The 13132-nt window shown below is 42.8% G+C and overlaps 1 protein-coding gene across 1 annotated transcript; it reads left to right on the top strand.

Annotated features, from left to right (window-relative positions):
- Window positions 1-1637: 1637 nt before the first annotated feature.
- On the top strand, window positions 1638-11886 carry LOC311342339 (uncharacterized protein; the record flags this gene model as incomplete). The annotated part of the gene is made up of 9 exons (XM_084467189.1): window positions 1638-1644; window positions 2318-2467; window positions 5929-5978; window positions 6089-6141; window positions 6284-6510; window positions 6884-7134; window positions 7487-7624; window positions 7725-7860; window positions 11783-11886. The coding sequence occupies 9 exons, from the start codon at window positions 1638-1640 to the stop codon at window positions 11884-11886; spliced, it is 1116 nt and encodes a 371-aa protein (XP_084323315.1).
- Between the last annotated feature and the right edge of the window lie 1246 nt (window positions 11887-13132).

The raw sequence follows: 13132 nt of genomic DNA, 5'->3' as shown, positions 1-13132 counted from the left end.
ATACTTTTCTAATGTGACGCATGCCGTGCATGCTTCAAAATACTTCTCTGAACTGCTGTTTGCCTCGATAGTGAACGCATAGGGGAAGTTGCTCTACACACAACAGCAGGGCCGTCGCTAGGGGGGTGCAAGGCCTTTACGACTCTTGCACACTACCTCAGGGTTGCTCAGCCCGCTACTGTACTCCCTGCACACATATGTGTGTGTGTGGCCAGGTCCAGCTCTAGCTCCATCATTAAGTTTGCCGACACAGTAGCGGTGGGTCTGATCTCTGACAAAGATGAGAAAGCCTACCTGGATGAGGCAGACCTGACACTCTGGTGCACTGGATTAATGGGACTACCGTAGATAGGGTGAGCACTAGCTTTAAATACCTGGGAGTCCACAGCACAGGATCTCACAGGGTCAACACATGTTGACACGCTGGTGAGAAAGGCAAGGCAGTGCCTATACCACCTCAGGCAGCTGAGGAAATTCAGAGTCTCCCTGGGGATCCTCAGATCCTTTTACTCTGGAGCTGTAGAGAGCATCCTGACGGGCAACATCACGGCCTGGTTTGGCAATTGCACTGCCCAGGACAGGAGGGCTCTGCAGAGAGTTGTACGGCTGGCTGAACGCACTACGGGAACTACTCTCTCCCCCTGCAGGACTTATACACCAGGAGATGCAGAACCAGAGCCTGTAGGATCATGAAGGATTCCCATCACCCCAATAACGGACTGTGAAGTGCTGCGATCAGGCAAACACCTCCGCTGTCATGCAGCGAAAACAGAGAGTGAGACAGAGTTTCTTTCCCCAGGCCATCAGGACTGTAAACACTGATCTCAACAGGGCCCCCAACCAAGTCACAGCTGCTCAACTCATGCACACACACACATAGATATAACATAGACTACCTCAAATGTAATTTTTTTTTTCTATTTACTGTTCAGACTACCTGTATTTATTTATTTTTTGCACATTTTTAATTGAAAACTGTTACAGACTTGATATCTTATTCTATATAGGGCTACTTGTTTTAATTGTTATATTTCTTATTTATATTCTATTTGTGTCACCTTATCCTATTTTGAATGTTGCACAATCTCTGCTGGCACTGCCACTTTTCATTTAATTTAATTTCCTGTATCTGTATGTGACCAATAAAACTCTTGAACTCTTGAACTTGAGAGGGATGTATTTAGAGAGTCGTCCTCCAAACCGCTCTGTGGTCGTCTAACTGTTATTTTTGCGACGACAATAAGACTGTTGAGCTTCCCCATGTTGTGCCTTGAGGTAACAAATGAACAAAGAAATAAGGAAAGAAGAAAATACACTTGACACCCCTCACCATTCATTATCTTGTTGCTGACTTTGTGCACTGAAGGTGGGGGGATGGGTGACCCTGGGATGCGCATCACAAATGTGTATTTAATGTAGAATAACAGCGACCTCCGGTCTCATTTGAAGTGCAGAGACCCCGAGCACCGTGACAGCACAGCCGCAAGAGAAGCGCGCAACAGACGGCGAATGACATCACGAAAAGGAGCCGCTCAACCCGCCGCTGCAAGATAGAGGGAGACGTATAAACGAAAGTAGATGATATTAGTTCATATTGCACCCGAACGACTTCACGTAGCCTACGTGTACTCGAAAGTATGGCAGGTAAGCAGAGTTCGTACTATCTTTTCGACTTCTATACATGTTGGTGTAACGTTACCCTATATGTATGCTGCGATGTGCGCCTTTTTGCGATCGATCAGTGTGGTCAGAGTTAGTTGTAGGGCCTACTGTACCTACTGTAGGTCGATACTCTGCTATTGAACAACCTACTTAATGTGGCCTGAGTTCAGATCCACTGTCCTTGTGTTCTGTAGACTCCTGATGTAACTTCACTCCAGTAGTTCATGTTTATCTCCTCTGTCTGTGATATCAGGAGTGCACTCACTTTCACAGCACGGTTTGGTGACTTTACCAATTCCACAACACTATACAGTGTGTGTGTGTGTGTGTGTGTGTGTGTGTGTGTGTGTGTGTGTGTGTGTGTGTGTGTGTGTGTGTGTGTGTGTGTGTGTGTGTGTGTGTGTGTGTGTTTGAGCCAGTGAACCCAAAACCACTTTTTTTTGTTTTTAAACGTGGTTACTTGTCTTATATGATCCTTAACATAGTGATCTATGTTGTCGCTTAGGTTATCACAGGTAAAGAAACTAGTTTTATTTCTCTGTAGGGATCCTTTCCATAATGAATGCATCACTCCTTATGACTCCTTATCTGCTCACCCGTTGACTTCAAGGTCTCAATCTGTGGGCTTCAGATGTTCTCTTCATTTGTCTTTCAGGACTTGAAAATAGATTTAGGAAGTGGGTGACCGGGAGCGGGTCTGGGGAGCCGTCCTCCCCTAGCGGGTCTGGGGAGCCGTCCTCCCCTAGCGGGTCTGGGGAGCCGTCCTCGCCTTCGTCAAGCGTTATGGGGAGTGGCAGATTCATGGGTGAGTTGAATGCCCGGTATTACACATGGAAGTGAAATAGTCACTCAAATAATCTATTGAATCATGGTCCTAAACACAAAATCTCAAATTTGATCTAATGCATTAAATTGGGTTAGGGTCTCTCCCTATTGATTATTTCACTACCTGTCCTTACGTTTCTCTCATCTCTGATTGTCCTCTCTCACCTTAATTACCTCACCTGTCCCTCGTTAACAAGCCACCAGGCGTCCCTAGTCCCATGACAAGCCACCAGGTGTAGTGTGACAAGCCATTTTGGAAATCTGCCCCTTATGACATCATAAGGTGCAGAAAGTGGGTCTAGATGTGTGCTGGATAGATCAGTCTACCGGCCTACCCAGTGGACTGTAGCAAACGTTAGCTCATCTATCTGTCACACATCTAGTAGGTGGACACGCCCACCTGTGATAAGGGGCAGATTTCCAAAACGGCTTGTAGCGGCTAATCACACCACACCTGGTGGCATGTCATGGGATCTTTAAGTCAGCGTGTTTCCCTTCCTCTTTGCTAGTTTGTCTTTGTTCTTTGTTTCAAGCGTCCCAGGATTTTTTGACTGATATTTACGGTTCCCGGTTTTTTTGATTCCTGCCTGTTTACTCCTGACTACACCTTTACCTTCTCCCTGCCTGATCTCCAACTGTTCCCGTGTACCGACCTATCTCCTAGTAAAGACCATTCTTTATACCCAGATGTTTGCTTCCTGAGTCGGGCTATTGAATCCTATTTCCCCTGTTGCTCACCTAGGCGTTAGGCCTTTTGCAGCAATAGGAAGCCAGCCTGTGGTTCCCAAACTTATGAGAGCAAAGACGGCAAAAGGTGCTCTCTGGAATACCTGTTGGGTGTTTTGGGATACAAACTGTAAACCTATGCCTAGTCTAGAACATATGTCATAAACACATGACTTAAGTCTTCATTAAGTTGTCATGCAGGGATTAAAAAAATAGTTGATCAAGGGTTGCAAAAGCTGGTGTTAAAGCCCTGACACAATGGATTATTTATCCAAAAAATATCTGCAAAATAATCAAGGTGGTTTAAAAGAGCAGGAGATACGCTAGCTAACTATTGAGGAGCATGATAGTGCGAAGGTTAATCAATGGTAATGTGTTATTCTGCTACCCGGTATTACGCACTACAAAATTCAGACTCAAATATATCTATTTAATAGGTTTCCTGAAATACAGGGTACATAATATCATATTATAAAATACTGATGTAAAAGTATCACAATGAAGCAGTCTTAACTGGCTGTACTACTAAAAGCCCTCCTGGTCTCAATTCATAGGTTAAAATATCCATGTAACCCGTCTATAATATCACCCTCAGATGTAAAGCATGCATCATATTTCATCCTGCAACATTCTTATCTTATCAAATATAAAACATAATAAAATGCAAACAAACAGAGGGCGATACTAGTAGAGCAAAACTGAGCTACCGTCGGCTTATATACCAAAAACCTTCTCAGTTCAGTTCTTGGGCCACCAGTTGCCATGGTAAATAATCATGGCAAGCACTAGGGGTGGTGGTTGTTATGTCATATTTGGAAGCTCAATCTGTAAATTTTTCCCAAAGAAATCTCACCAGGAGTAACCATTTAAAGGGTTATTTTTCACAGCACCACTGCTCCAAAAAAATCAAGGGGAAACACTGTTTTACCCCTGTCAGGTAGAGGGCCAGAGAGAGTCTACTCTGTGAAATCACCCATAACTACGTTGCTTTAAGTGACTTTCGTTTGTCTGATCTGAGTATCGTTGGTGTAGTCATGAATTACGTTGTCGAAACTAGTGTCTGTGTTTGGTGCGTCTAGTCTAACTCTGTATGTGGTCTGACCACATGCCAGCACCCTAAGATTAGCTTTGATGTCGGGAGCCCTGGCCTCTGGAAGGCAAATAACCTTCACTGGCTCGCTGTGTAGTTTGACTTTAGGTGTAACAGAGTCACCTATAACCACGTTTTTACCCCCGAAGAAGACCTGCAAGGAGGGACGCTGCCCGCCTTCGCAAGTGGTGCTGCCGACAGGGTTGCCTTGATGGAGCTAGTGCTTAAGATCGCTTGAAAATGCTCACCATCCAGTCCACTGGCCGTTCAATCTGTCAGACCTCCTCAACCAGTACGGCTCCTCTCGCTTGCTCTGCTCCTCCAGCTCCCTGCAGCAGCCCTTCTGCAAACTCAGGAAATTGTGAGAGGAAAAAAAAGACATTAACCAGGGAACATTACTGCTCCCTGGTTGTGGAACACACTCCCTCCGAGAAGTGGACCCAGTGCTGAAGAAAGCCCCGCTCCTGTCGGAGGCATAGTTGCGTCTAGGATCGTGACGTGAATCGCTTGAGAAGGTGGTTGCTGGGGTCGGCGGTGCGCGGGCTGTGAATACCTCGGGGGCTGCTTGCAGTTCTAGTTATTATTAGGGGGCCAAGCACAAAGTGTGAGGCAGCCTATTGTAATCGTTAGTTTTATTATTATTATTATTCTGCATCGTTTGACTTACACGGCCTAAGCCGCTCGCATTCTTTTTATTTAGTTTGCCCATCACCAGATCCAAGCTGAGACTATTCCAGCTTTTTCAACCATATGCAAACAAAAAAGGTCTTAATGGTCTTCGTCAGTGTCTTTATGGTCTGCGTCACGGTCTTAATGACCTGTCAGGGTCTTATTGGTCTGCTTTAGGCTTGGCCCCTGTAAAATGCTGCTTGCAGCTTTAATTTTTATTATTATTATTATGACTATAAACGCAGGGAGCGTGGGAGCAAAGAGGGAGAGGGCGGTTCTTAGTTGTTGAGTTTCATAACCTTGCTCTCTTCTGCTCTTTTCTACTCTCTTTAAAACTGTCATATCTAAGAACAGCTGGTATTTAAGATACATCTACACTTACAATACATTCTGATTCCTTGTCTTACAAAAGAACATAAAATATTATGATATCTGCACCAGACAGCCAATTGTATAATGTCACCCAAAATCTTAAATATTGTCCATTATGTGTACTTAATGTAGGCTGTGAATTAAGATGAACACATAGAATTTTAGGCAATGTTTGTTCCTGCTTGGATCAGTGAGTTGTGATTTTAATGTATTTTTCAATTATTTCCAAGAACTATCGATGATTAACTATCATTCAGATATCAATGTGTTAGTACAAGACTATATAATTCTTAAATGTGTTAATAACAGGAGGAACTAAGGTCACGTAGGGAACTCAGCTTAGTTATTTGGGGCACTTTGATCAAACACTGAAACAATTTGGTTTACCAGAAGTAAATGGAGGAAGTGACAACAGAAGTATTTCATTGGGTGTTAAAGAAATATATCCAGGTTCACTGAACCAGGAATGCTTCCTGCCAGTGTATCATGAGGCCAACTGTTATTGGAGGGCTTAATGTACACATTACTCTTACACTGGACATGCTGTCGGTTTTGTTACTGACAGTAATTATTTATCCTGACAGAGGAGATGCACTTCAAGTCACATTGTGAAAAGTGTCAAGCAGCTCAGCAGGTGAATACCTTTACATTAAATGTACATTACATAAATTAACTTAAAGTTAAGAATATTACAAGTATTGCTCTTTATTGTTGTTTGCTTCTGCTTCTTTTTTTTTTTTACAGTGTCCTAAATATGAGAAGGTTACCCCAAGAAAGATTTCTAAGTGGAGCTTCCAGTAAGTGACATTCGGTGCTGACATCAGTCACATGGGGTTATCAGAATAATATGGTCACAACCACAAACAGATTCTGTTGTAATGTGCGTGTGAGTGTACGCGTGCGTGTGTGTGTGTGTGTGTGTGTGTGTGTGTGTGTTAGGGTACAGCTGGAAGGCGAGGGGACCTATGAGTGTTCGGCTACAGGTCTGGTGTTTGAAGTGTCGGAGCAGGCTCTGGTCCGCTACTCGGTCCTGTCCTGGTTCAAATTCTCTGAGTTCCTCAAGGACTCGTGGAGACCTGCTGGATCGATTTATGATGTGGATGTGGTCGACAAGGATCCATCTGTGCTCAAGTTTATCCATTTCCCACACTCTCTGTGCCTTGCTGGTAAGAACACACTCTGACTGTGGGGTGGGGGGATTCATAGGCCGAATACTCTAAGAATCTCTGTGTGCATGGCAGCTTTGGCAGTGTTTTGTTGACCATACATTTTGTAAATGTTTTGGTTTCAAATTGGGCTGACTCACTCAGCCCACGATAACTTTTGATCCTCCATGTTTGGACATTTGAATGAATAATTGTTTTTTGATTGAACTGGAATTATAGTCATATTTGTATTATTTTAAATGGACAAAATATGCAAAGTAATGCCATTTGTCAAATCTTTGAATTATTACCATGGGACAATTTACAAGATCCATGCTGGCTCTCATTCCCCATCCAGCCAGAATAATTTTATGTTATGCTAACGTTTCAACAGAACCTGAGCATGATCTGAGCTTCAGTGTTCTGCATGTAAAGGAACAACATGCCGACATTGAGTCAACGGTGGACTTCACGGCGAGCCATGTTCGATGGCGCGTGTCCTCTCTTTCTCAAGTGGGTCCCATCATTCCGAAGAGTCAGCATGTGAAGCACCACGGGGCGGTGCTGGTTTACAAGGAGCTGGGCCACAAAAAAAATTTCAGCCTACAAGTGTTTTTGTCCTTGAACATCCTGTCTGAGATCCAGGTGATGAAGCAAAATGGACCAACGAGTCAGTAATGTAACAAGAGTCCCTGTGTGTTGATAAACAGATTAATGGATAGACTGAAGCTGGGATAAAGTAAGCTGGGCTGAACTAAGCTATGCTGAACTGGGATAGACTTAGATAGGTTGGAGTGGGCTAGCCTATAACAGGCTAGACTGCACTAGGCTTGGATATATAACTCAGTTGAAGATCCTATCTTGAGTCTCCATCTGTCTGTTTTTGTGATCTACTATCTTGAAAATAACCCACATCTCACATATTAATACCTCCCTCTTACTGTTCCTCCCTCTCTCCATCTCTGGCCACTTGTTCATCCTGTTGCTGTGTGTGCAGGCTATTGAAGAACAGGTGCTCCGGTCGAGAAAGAAGAATGGCATCAAGATTACAGAAACATACAAACATTTCACCTGTAGGCTGGAAGAGAAGTTCTACTGCCTTGCAAGTGAGCCAGAAGGACAAATTGAACCCACGGTATTATTGTGCCCCCATTTAGCTTATATTTATTTAGATTCTCATTTGCATGTACTTAATCCTGCAATGAAAATGAAAATGAATGTGTGTGTGTTCACAGAATCTAGAATTCACCACTGCAGTGTTGGCACTGAAGGGCTTTTTTGGAGTACGCTTCAGTGAGCGTCCTCCTTTCAAATTGTTTCTCAAGGACTCAGACTGTGGCGAAACTTTTTTGAATGTTACAATCAGAGAAGGTAACCAATGGACACAATTAGAATTGTTTTGGTGTTTGCATCTTAAGACTGATGATCCTTTATATGGAAAATTCTAGATGATTGGTTCAACGAGGAGAAACCAGGTCTATCGAAAAGAATGAAACGGTTTTTTTCTCGTTTCAAGAAGACCCCATTGGTCAGAGGTACACTTTTTCTTCATGGTGCTGTGTTCTTTGGATCATTGTTAGTGTTTAAATCAGATCGTATGAAAACGATCTGATGAAAACTGAGAAAAGAGGAGGAGGAAAGCAAAGCTTTAATTTGTTGTGGCTAGCTACAGGCTACAGCTACATGTTTTTGCTTGTAATCATCTAACTTTGTCTACTCCATAACATTCTTGGATCCTATGCCGATGTCCTCAGCTGCTGGAGAAGGGACATCTGATCTCCCATCTTCACCTCCACCTCTGGAGCATGTACGTTCAGCCAACTATTTGTGGTCTCTGTGTAATTGATAATACACTATATTGTCATTATTAGGTGAATGCAGCGCTCAACTTTTGTTCTTCTTAGGCTTTATTATTCTATATTCCCAATACTTTAGCACTCCACTCCTACATTTTGTTTAGCTAGACTCCATTCCAATTGTAAAATGTTCGGGAAAAAACAAAATGTTTGGAATCATGCGCTGGTACTTTTCTAACAAAAATAATTCAGTTTTTTTAATATCCAACATTTTATAATAGAAGTCAACGGCAAACAATTTCAGACTACGCAACTTGGTCCATTTTTTACCGTAAAACTTTGTTCAAACTTTTAACAAATCAACACACTTGTATCTTTAAATATATCTTAACAGGTTTTTGACATAATTTATATGGTGAGGTGGCTATCACAAAAGCTAACCATTTCGGACGTCGTGGAGCCTAACGTCAATATTTTGTTTATGTGGCTAGAGGCTAGGTGCCTGCTCCATATCTGGTGCCCCATCCAGCAGCACAAGACACAGTGAAACACAGCCTGCAGGACAAACAACATCCAGCACCACATCCAGCCCTCCAGCTAACTCCAGTGAAACACAGGCAGAAGGTGAGTTGAGTTAATTGTATGTTAAAGCTGCAGTTATGTTACTAATGAATGAAATAATCCAGACCCATTTTTGCTGTAATTCTATCAAATATTCACAATCAGTCATAAACATACGTGTCTCACCCTGTACATCTGGACAATGTTTTGTCCATTTTTCCACAAATTGATGCTAGGGAATCTATTTGACTATATATTAGATCGCAACCATCTATTATTCAAGTTGTCTACAGCACACATAAAAACTAGAATAACTTATTCCCATCAAAAAACAATTGAAACCAAGATTCTTGACCTTATTTCACTCATTCACTCATTCATGTAATTCAGTGGTTCCCAAATTCACGTCATGTATCATCAAATCATGTACCCCCCGAGACACTCTACATCCTACTACTGTGTACCCCCAGCACCACCGACAGCTCACCATAATGTTTTTTCTGTAATTCTGTTGCTTTACAAAAATGTAATGCATAGAATTCACTGGCTTGTATGTGAAATAGTATATTTTTCCAAACGTCTGAGGCTTGCCTGACTTAGCCACTCTATAATGCCGCTTTTCCACCGCCAGTACCAACTCGACTCGACTCGACTCGCCTCGACTCAACTCGGTTTGGTTGCGTTTCCATCTAAAAAAGTACCTCTTCAATGTGGGCGGGTCGTAGAAAAGAACCTCTCCACCATGGGCGGGTCGTCATTAGGTTTTAATCACGGGAGACGCGATTCCCGGGAAATCTGAATCTGATCAAGACTATTTCCTGATTCCCGGGAAAGGTTATGATGGGAAATAAAATAAAATAAAATAAAAAGCGCAATGACTGCGCGTCTATTGTTGTCATACGGTAACTTTGATAGAGGCGAAACTCGAGCCCTAGGAAAGGAACGACACTGAAACGAAACAGCGAAACGCCGGTCCGTGGACTCCAGCCACGCCGGACACACACAACCACGCCCGACACACACAACGACGCGCAGCCTAACTCTAGCCCCGGGAAAGGAGCGACACACACGGCGAAACGCTGATCAGACACAACTTAACTTGAGTGAATATTCCCATTTACAGCCGCTGGCCAATCAGTTACCAGCAGCCTGTTTACGTCACACAAAAGTACCTAGTACTCCGCTGGCATGGAACCTCGACGGAGGTAGTACTAAAAAAAAGTACCCGGTACTAGGTACCAGGTACTTTTTTTGCCAATGGAAACGCAAATAAGGCGTGGCGAGTCGAGTCGAGTCGAGTCGAGTCGAGTAGGTACTGGCGGTGGAAAAGCGGCATAACTGACCATGTAAGACGCTAGCCCTGCCTTATTAATAGTTTCTGTCTGTGTTAGACATTTGTTGGCCTTAGAAAGTTGTCTCAATTGGAGCTCAAAATCTCTTTTTGCTTGAGAGAAGGTTTCAAACCGTTATTAGACAGAACCTGTGCACATATGACACACTAGCTGCTTTCACATATGGACGTACCGTCTATTCTCCCGCTATTCTCCCGACGGGCCTTATATGTGAATGACATATCCTGACGTTGGACCTCCTGAAAAAAGACTACCCCTCAGGTAGTATTTTAGCCGGTGGAAATGTTAATTACCTTATATGTGAATGAGCAGTAGAACGTCGGCATTTCAGACCAGTTGAGTGGGTGTGTTGGTGACGCTTCGGTCTACGTTTGCATGTCATTGAGTGGCACCCGCACCCTAATCGATAATCAGCCTGTTGCCTTTTGTTCGCTGAATGGTTTAAAAAATATTTTAATGTGGCACTGCTTTTCAGACATTCGTGGTGAACGCTAAATGATAGGTCTTATCGTAACCCTCAGAGTACACATCATACAATAAATTACAATACATGAGTTCACAGCTGCACGCGTATATAGAAATTTTAATTTTAATTTTTATGTTACACCTTTCTTGCTGTCGGCTCCCAGACCATAGTCGAGGAACACTGGGGAGACGTTCCCTCCAGGGTCGATGTTCGGGTAACGGCAGTGGGTCTGCTTATAGGTTTGAATATGGTCGTAATGAAGCGGCCACCGATTCTTGACAGGCTGGGTACTTTATTCTTAGTTTCACTAACTTTAAAGTACACGTTTGCACAGACACAACCGGACTCGTTCATTACTTCACTAAACTATCATGCTACCGCTCGCTCTCCTCGCTCGTCCACTCACTCACACACACACTGCCATTCTCACGCACACACTTGCACTAACTCTCGTAACAATTATTATTGACAAAAGTTAGCTGAACATTATAGGGTCCCGTCCTTCCACTCCCTGTTTTCTCAGTTAAACACAGAAACTGAATTTGTCCCAGTGTTTGTTAGATGTGAAATGAAGCAAATAAATACGCTCTCTTCCTCCGGTAACGCAGTCGTTCGCGACGCCTTGCTTGTTCGTCGTTTCTTCTATTTGTCTCTAATTCATGCTCCAATCTTTCATCGATCAATGCGGATGTTGTGGATGCAACGGAATATATGATGCATCGCTGCAGCAACATTTAAGATGATTGCAGTTGAAGTTCTACCCGTTCTGCCTCTGTGCTGTCTGCGGTCAAACCAAAACAAACCAAGACCCTACGTCATATCCCGCCCCTTGCAAGCCTGCCCCCCTAAACCAGCTGGAGATTCTACTGATGACTGAGCGACACAGATGTCCGCATATCGGGCATCAAGTGTGAATAAGTGTGAATGACCCTCACGGTCGAACCTCCTGATCCACAAATGCGGAGAAAAGACGGAGGACATATGTGAAAACGGCTACTGAGGCTGAGGGAAGTCCTCACTCCCAGTGTCAGTGAACCCCATAGTAATATAGTCGTTGTTATATTTGCGTCTCTTTGAGACCCCAACCTCCCTGTCAATTTGGTGTTTCCCTGGGGCAGGGGTCTGGGGCTCTTGGGCTGCTTCGTCTGCTTCGTCATCACTGTCCATACTGGTGGCGGCTTGGCTGGCAGCACTAGAGCTACAGCAGCATCAGAACTGGTGATCATACCAGTATGACCTGAGGAGCTGGTCCCACAGCCGGGGCTTCATTTGTAGAACAAGTGCAATTTTCTGTTGCCACTCTGGGTGTGGGATCAACTTTTTAAGCCATTTATCCATTATTATAATTTTTCTCAAAAAGGAGAGGTGTAAAACAAGCGTACATGTCCGTGATGAAGAGCATGTATAACGGGAATTTTGTTTTCCTTCTACATTTGTGCTAATTGCTAATGTTTTTAAGTGTGCGTGAGCAAGTGGAACGACAATGAGAGCGCGTGAGACGAAGCGAGCGAATACTTCCATCACAATATACCTTTTTAATCTTTATTTAATCACCATTTAATCATAGTCTGGGGCAAATATAACGAAAGATCAACCTAAATGTAGCCGATTCAAGGTTACAATTGTGGCTTTTGCAGGGCAGCGCCCCTCAATCAAGATGCCTTCCACTCACCTGCATGCACTCAATTACCAAAATAATTGTAATTTAAAAATGAAACCAGTGGTGATTAGACTGTCCAATTAGTGTTTATTTCTTTTTGATTTTTCTTATTTTTAACATAATTAATGGATTGTGTAGGCGGAATTATGTTCAGGTACATGAGAGAAATGCGCTCCAGCAAAGTTTACGAATCCAAATCTCTCCTAGGACACCAAAGTAACTACAGCCGGCCCTGTGTTGGATCAGGCCAAAACCTTCATATTAATAAAATATACTGTTGTTGACCAGTTGTCAATGTATTGATAAGCTGAAACAATGATTATAATGTAATAAAAAATAAAAATAAAGTAAACCAAAAAAAAAGTGTAAAGATACCAGCCATGAGGATTCCTCAAAAGTAAACCCTTTTGAAGGTCTCTGTATCGCGTTTGGACAAAAGCTCTTCTACATATTAAAGTTATAGGAAATAGAATTATTCTCTACACTAAATTGTTGATGGTTAATCTGCACGCATGAAACACACGTCATAGAAATTCGTAATGTCAAAAAAATATTCTAACCTATAAAAAATCTGGTTAGCAGAAAAAAAAAACTAAAGTATATGGAATCGGCACAAATCCACGTTACTATAAACTATGGAAGGTAAGCTGTGTTTATCTTAATGCATAAGGGACAATCTGTTGAATTTTGCTGTATGACAGGCATGGGTTTTTAGAATTATTGATCTGAACAAGATCTATTGATCTTCAAGATTTAAATGAACTATCAAGGTTGTTTGTTTTAAGGAACAAGTTGGTGCGACAAACGA

This window comes from Micromesistius poutassou, assembly GCF_964030765.1.
Source record: "Micromesistius poutassou genome assembly, chromosome: 4".
NCBI lineage: Eukaryota > Metazoa > Chordata > Actinopteri > Gadiformes > Gadidae > Micromesistius > Micromesistius poutassou.
The sequence above is the reverse complement of the archived record's forward strand: the minus strand, read 5'-3'. Positions and strand labels throughout refer to the sequence as shown.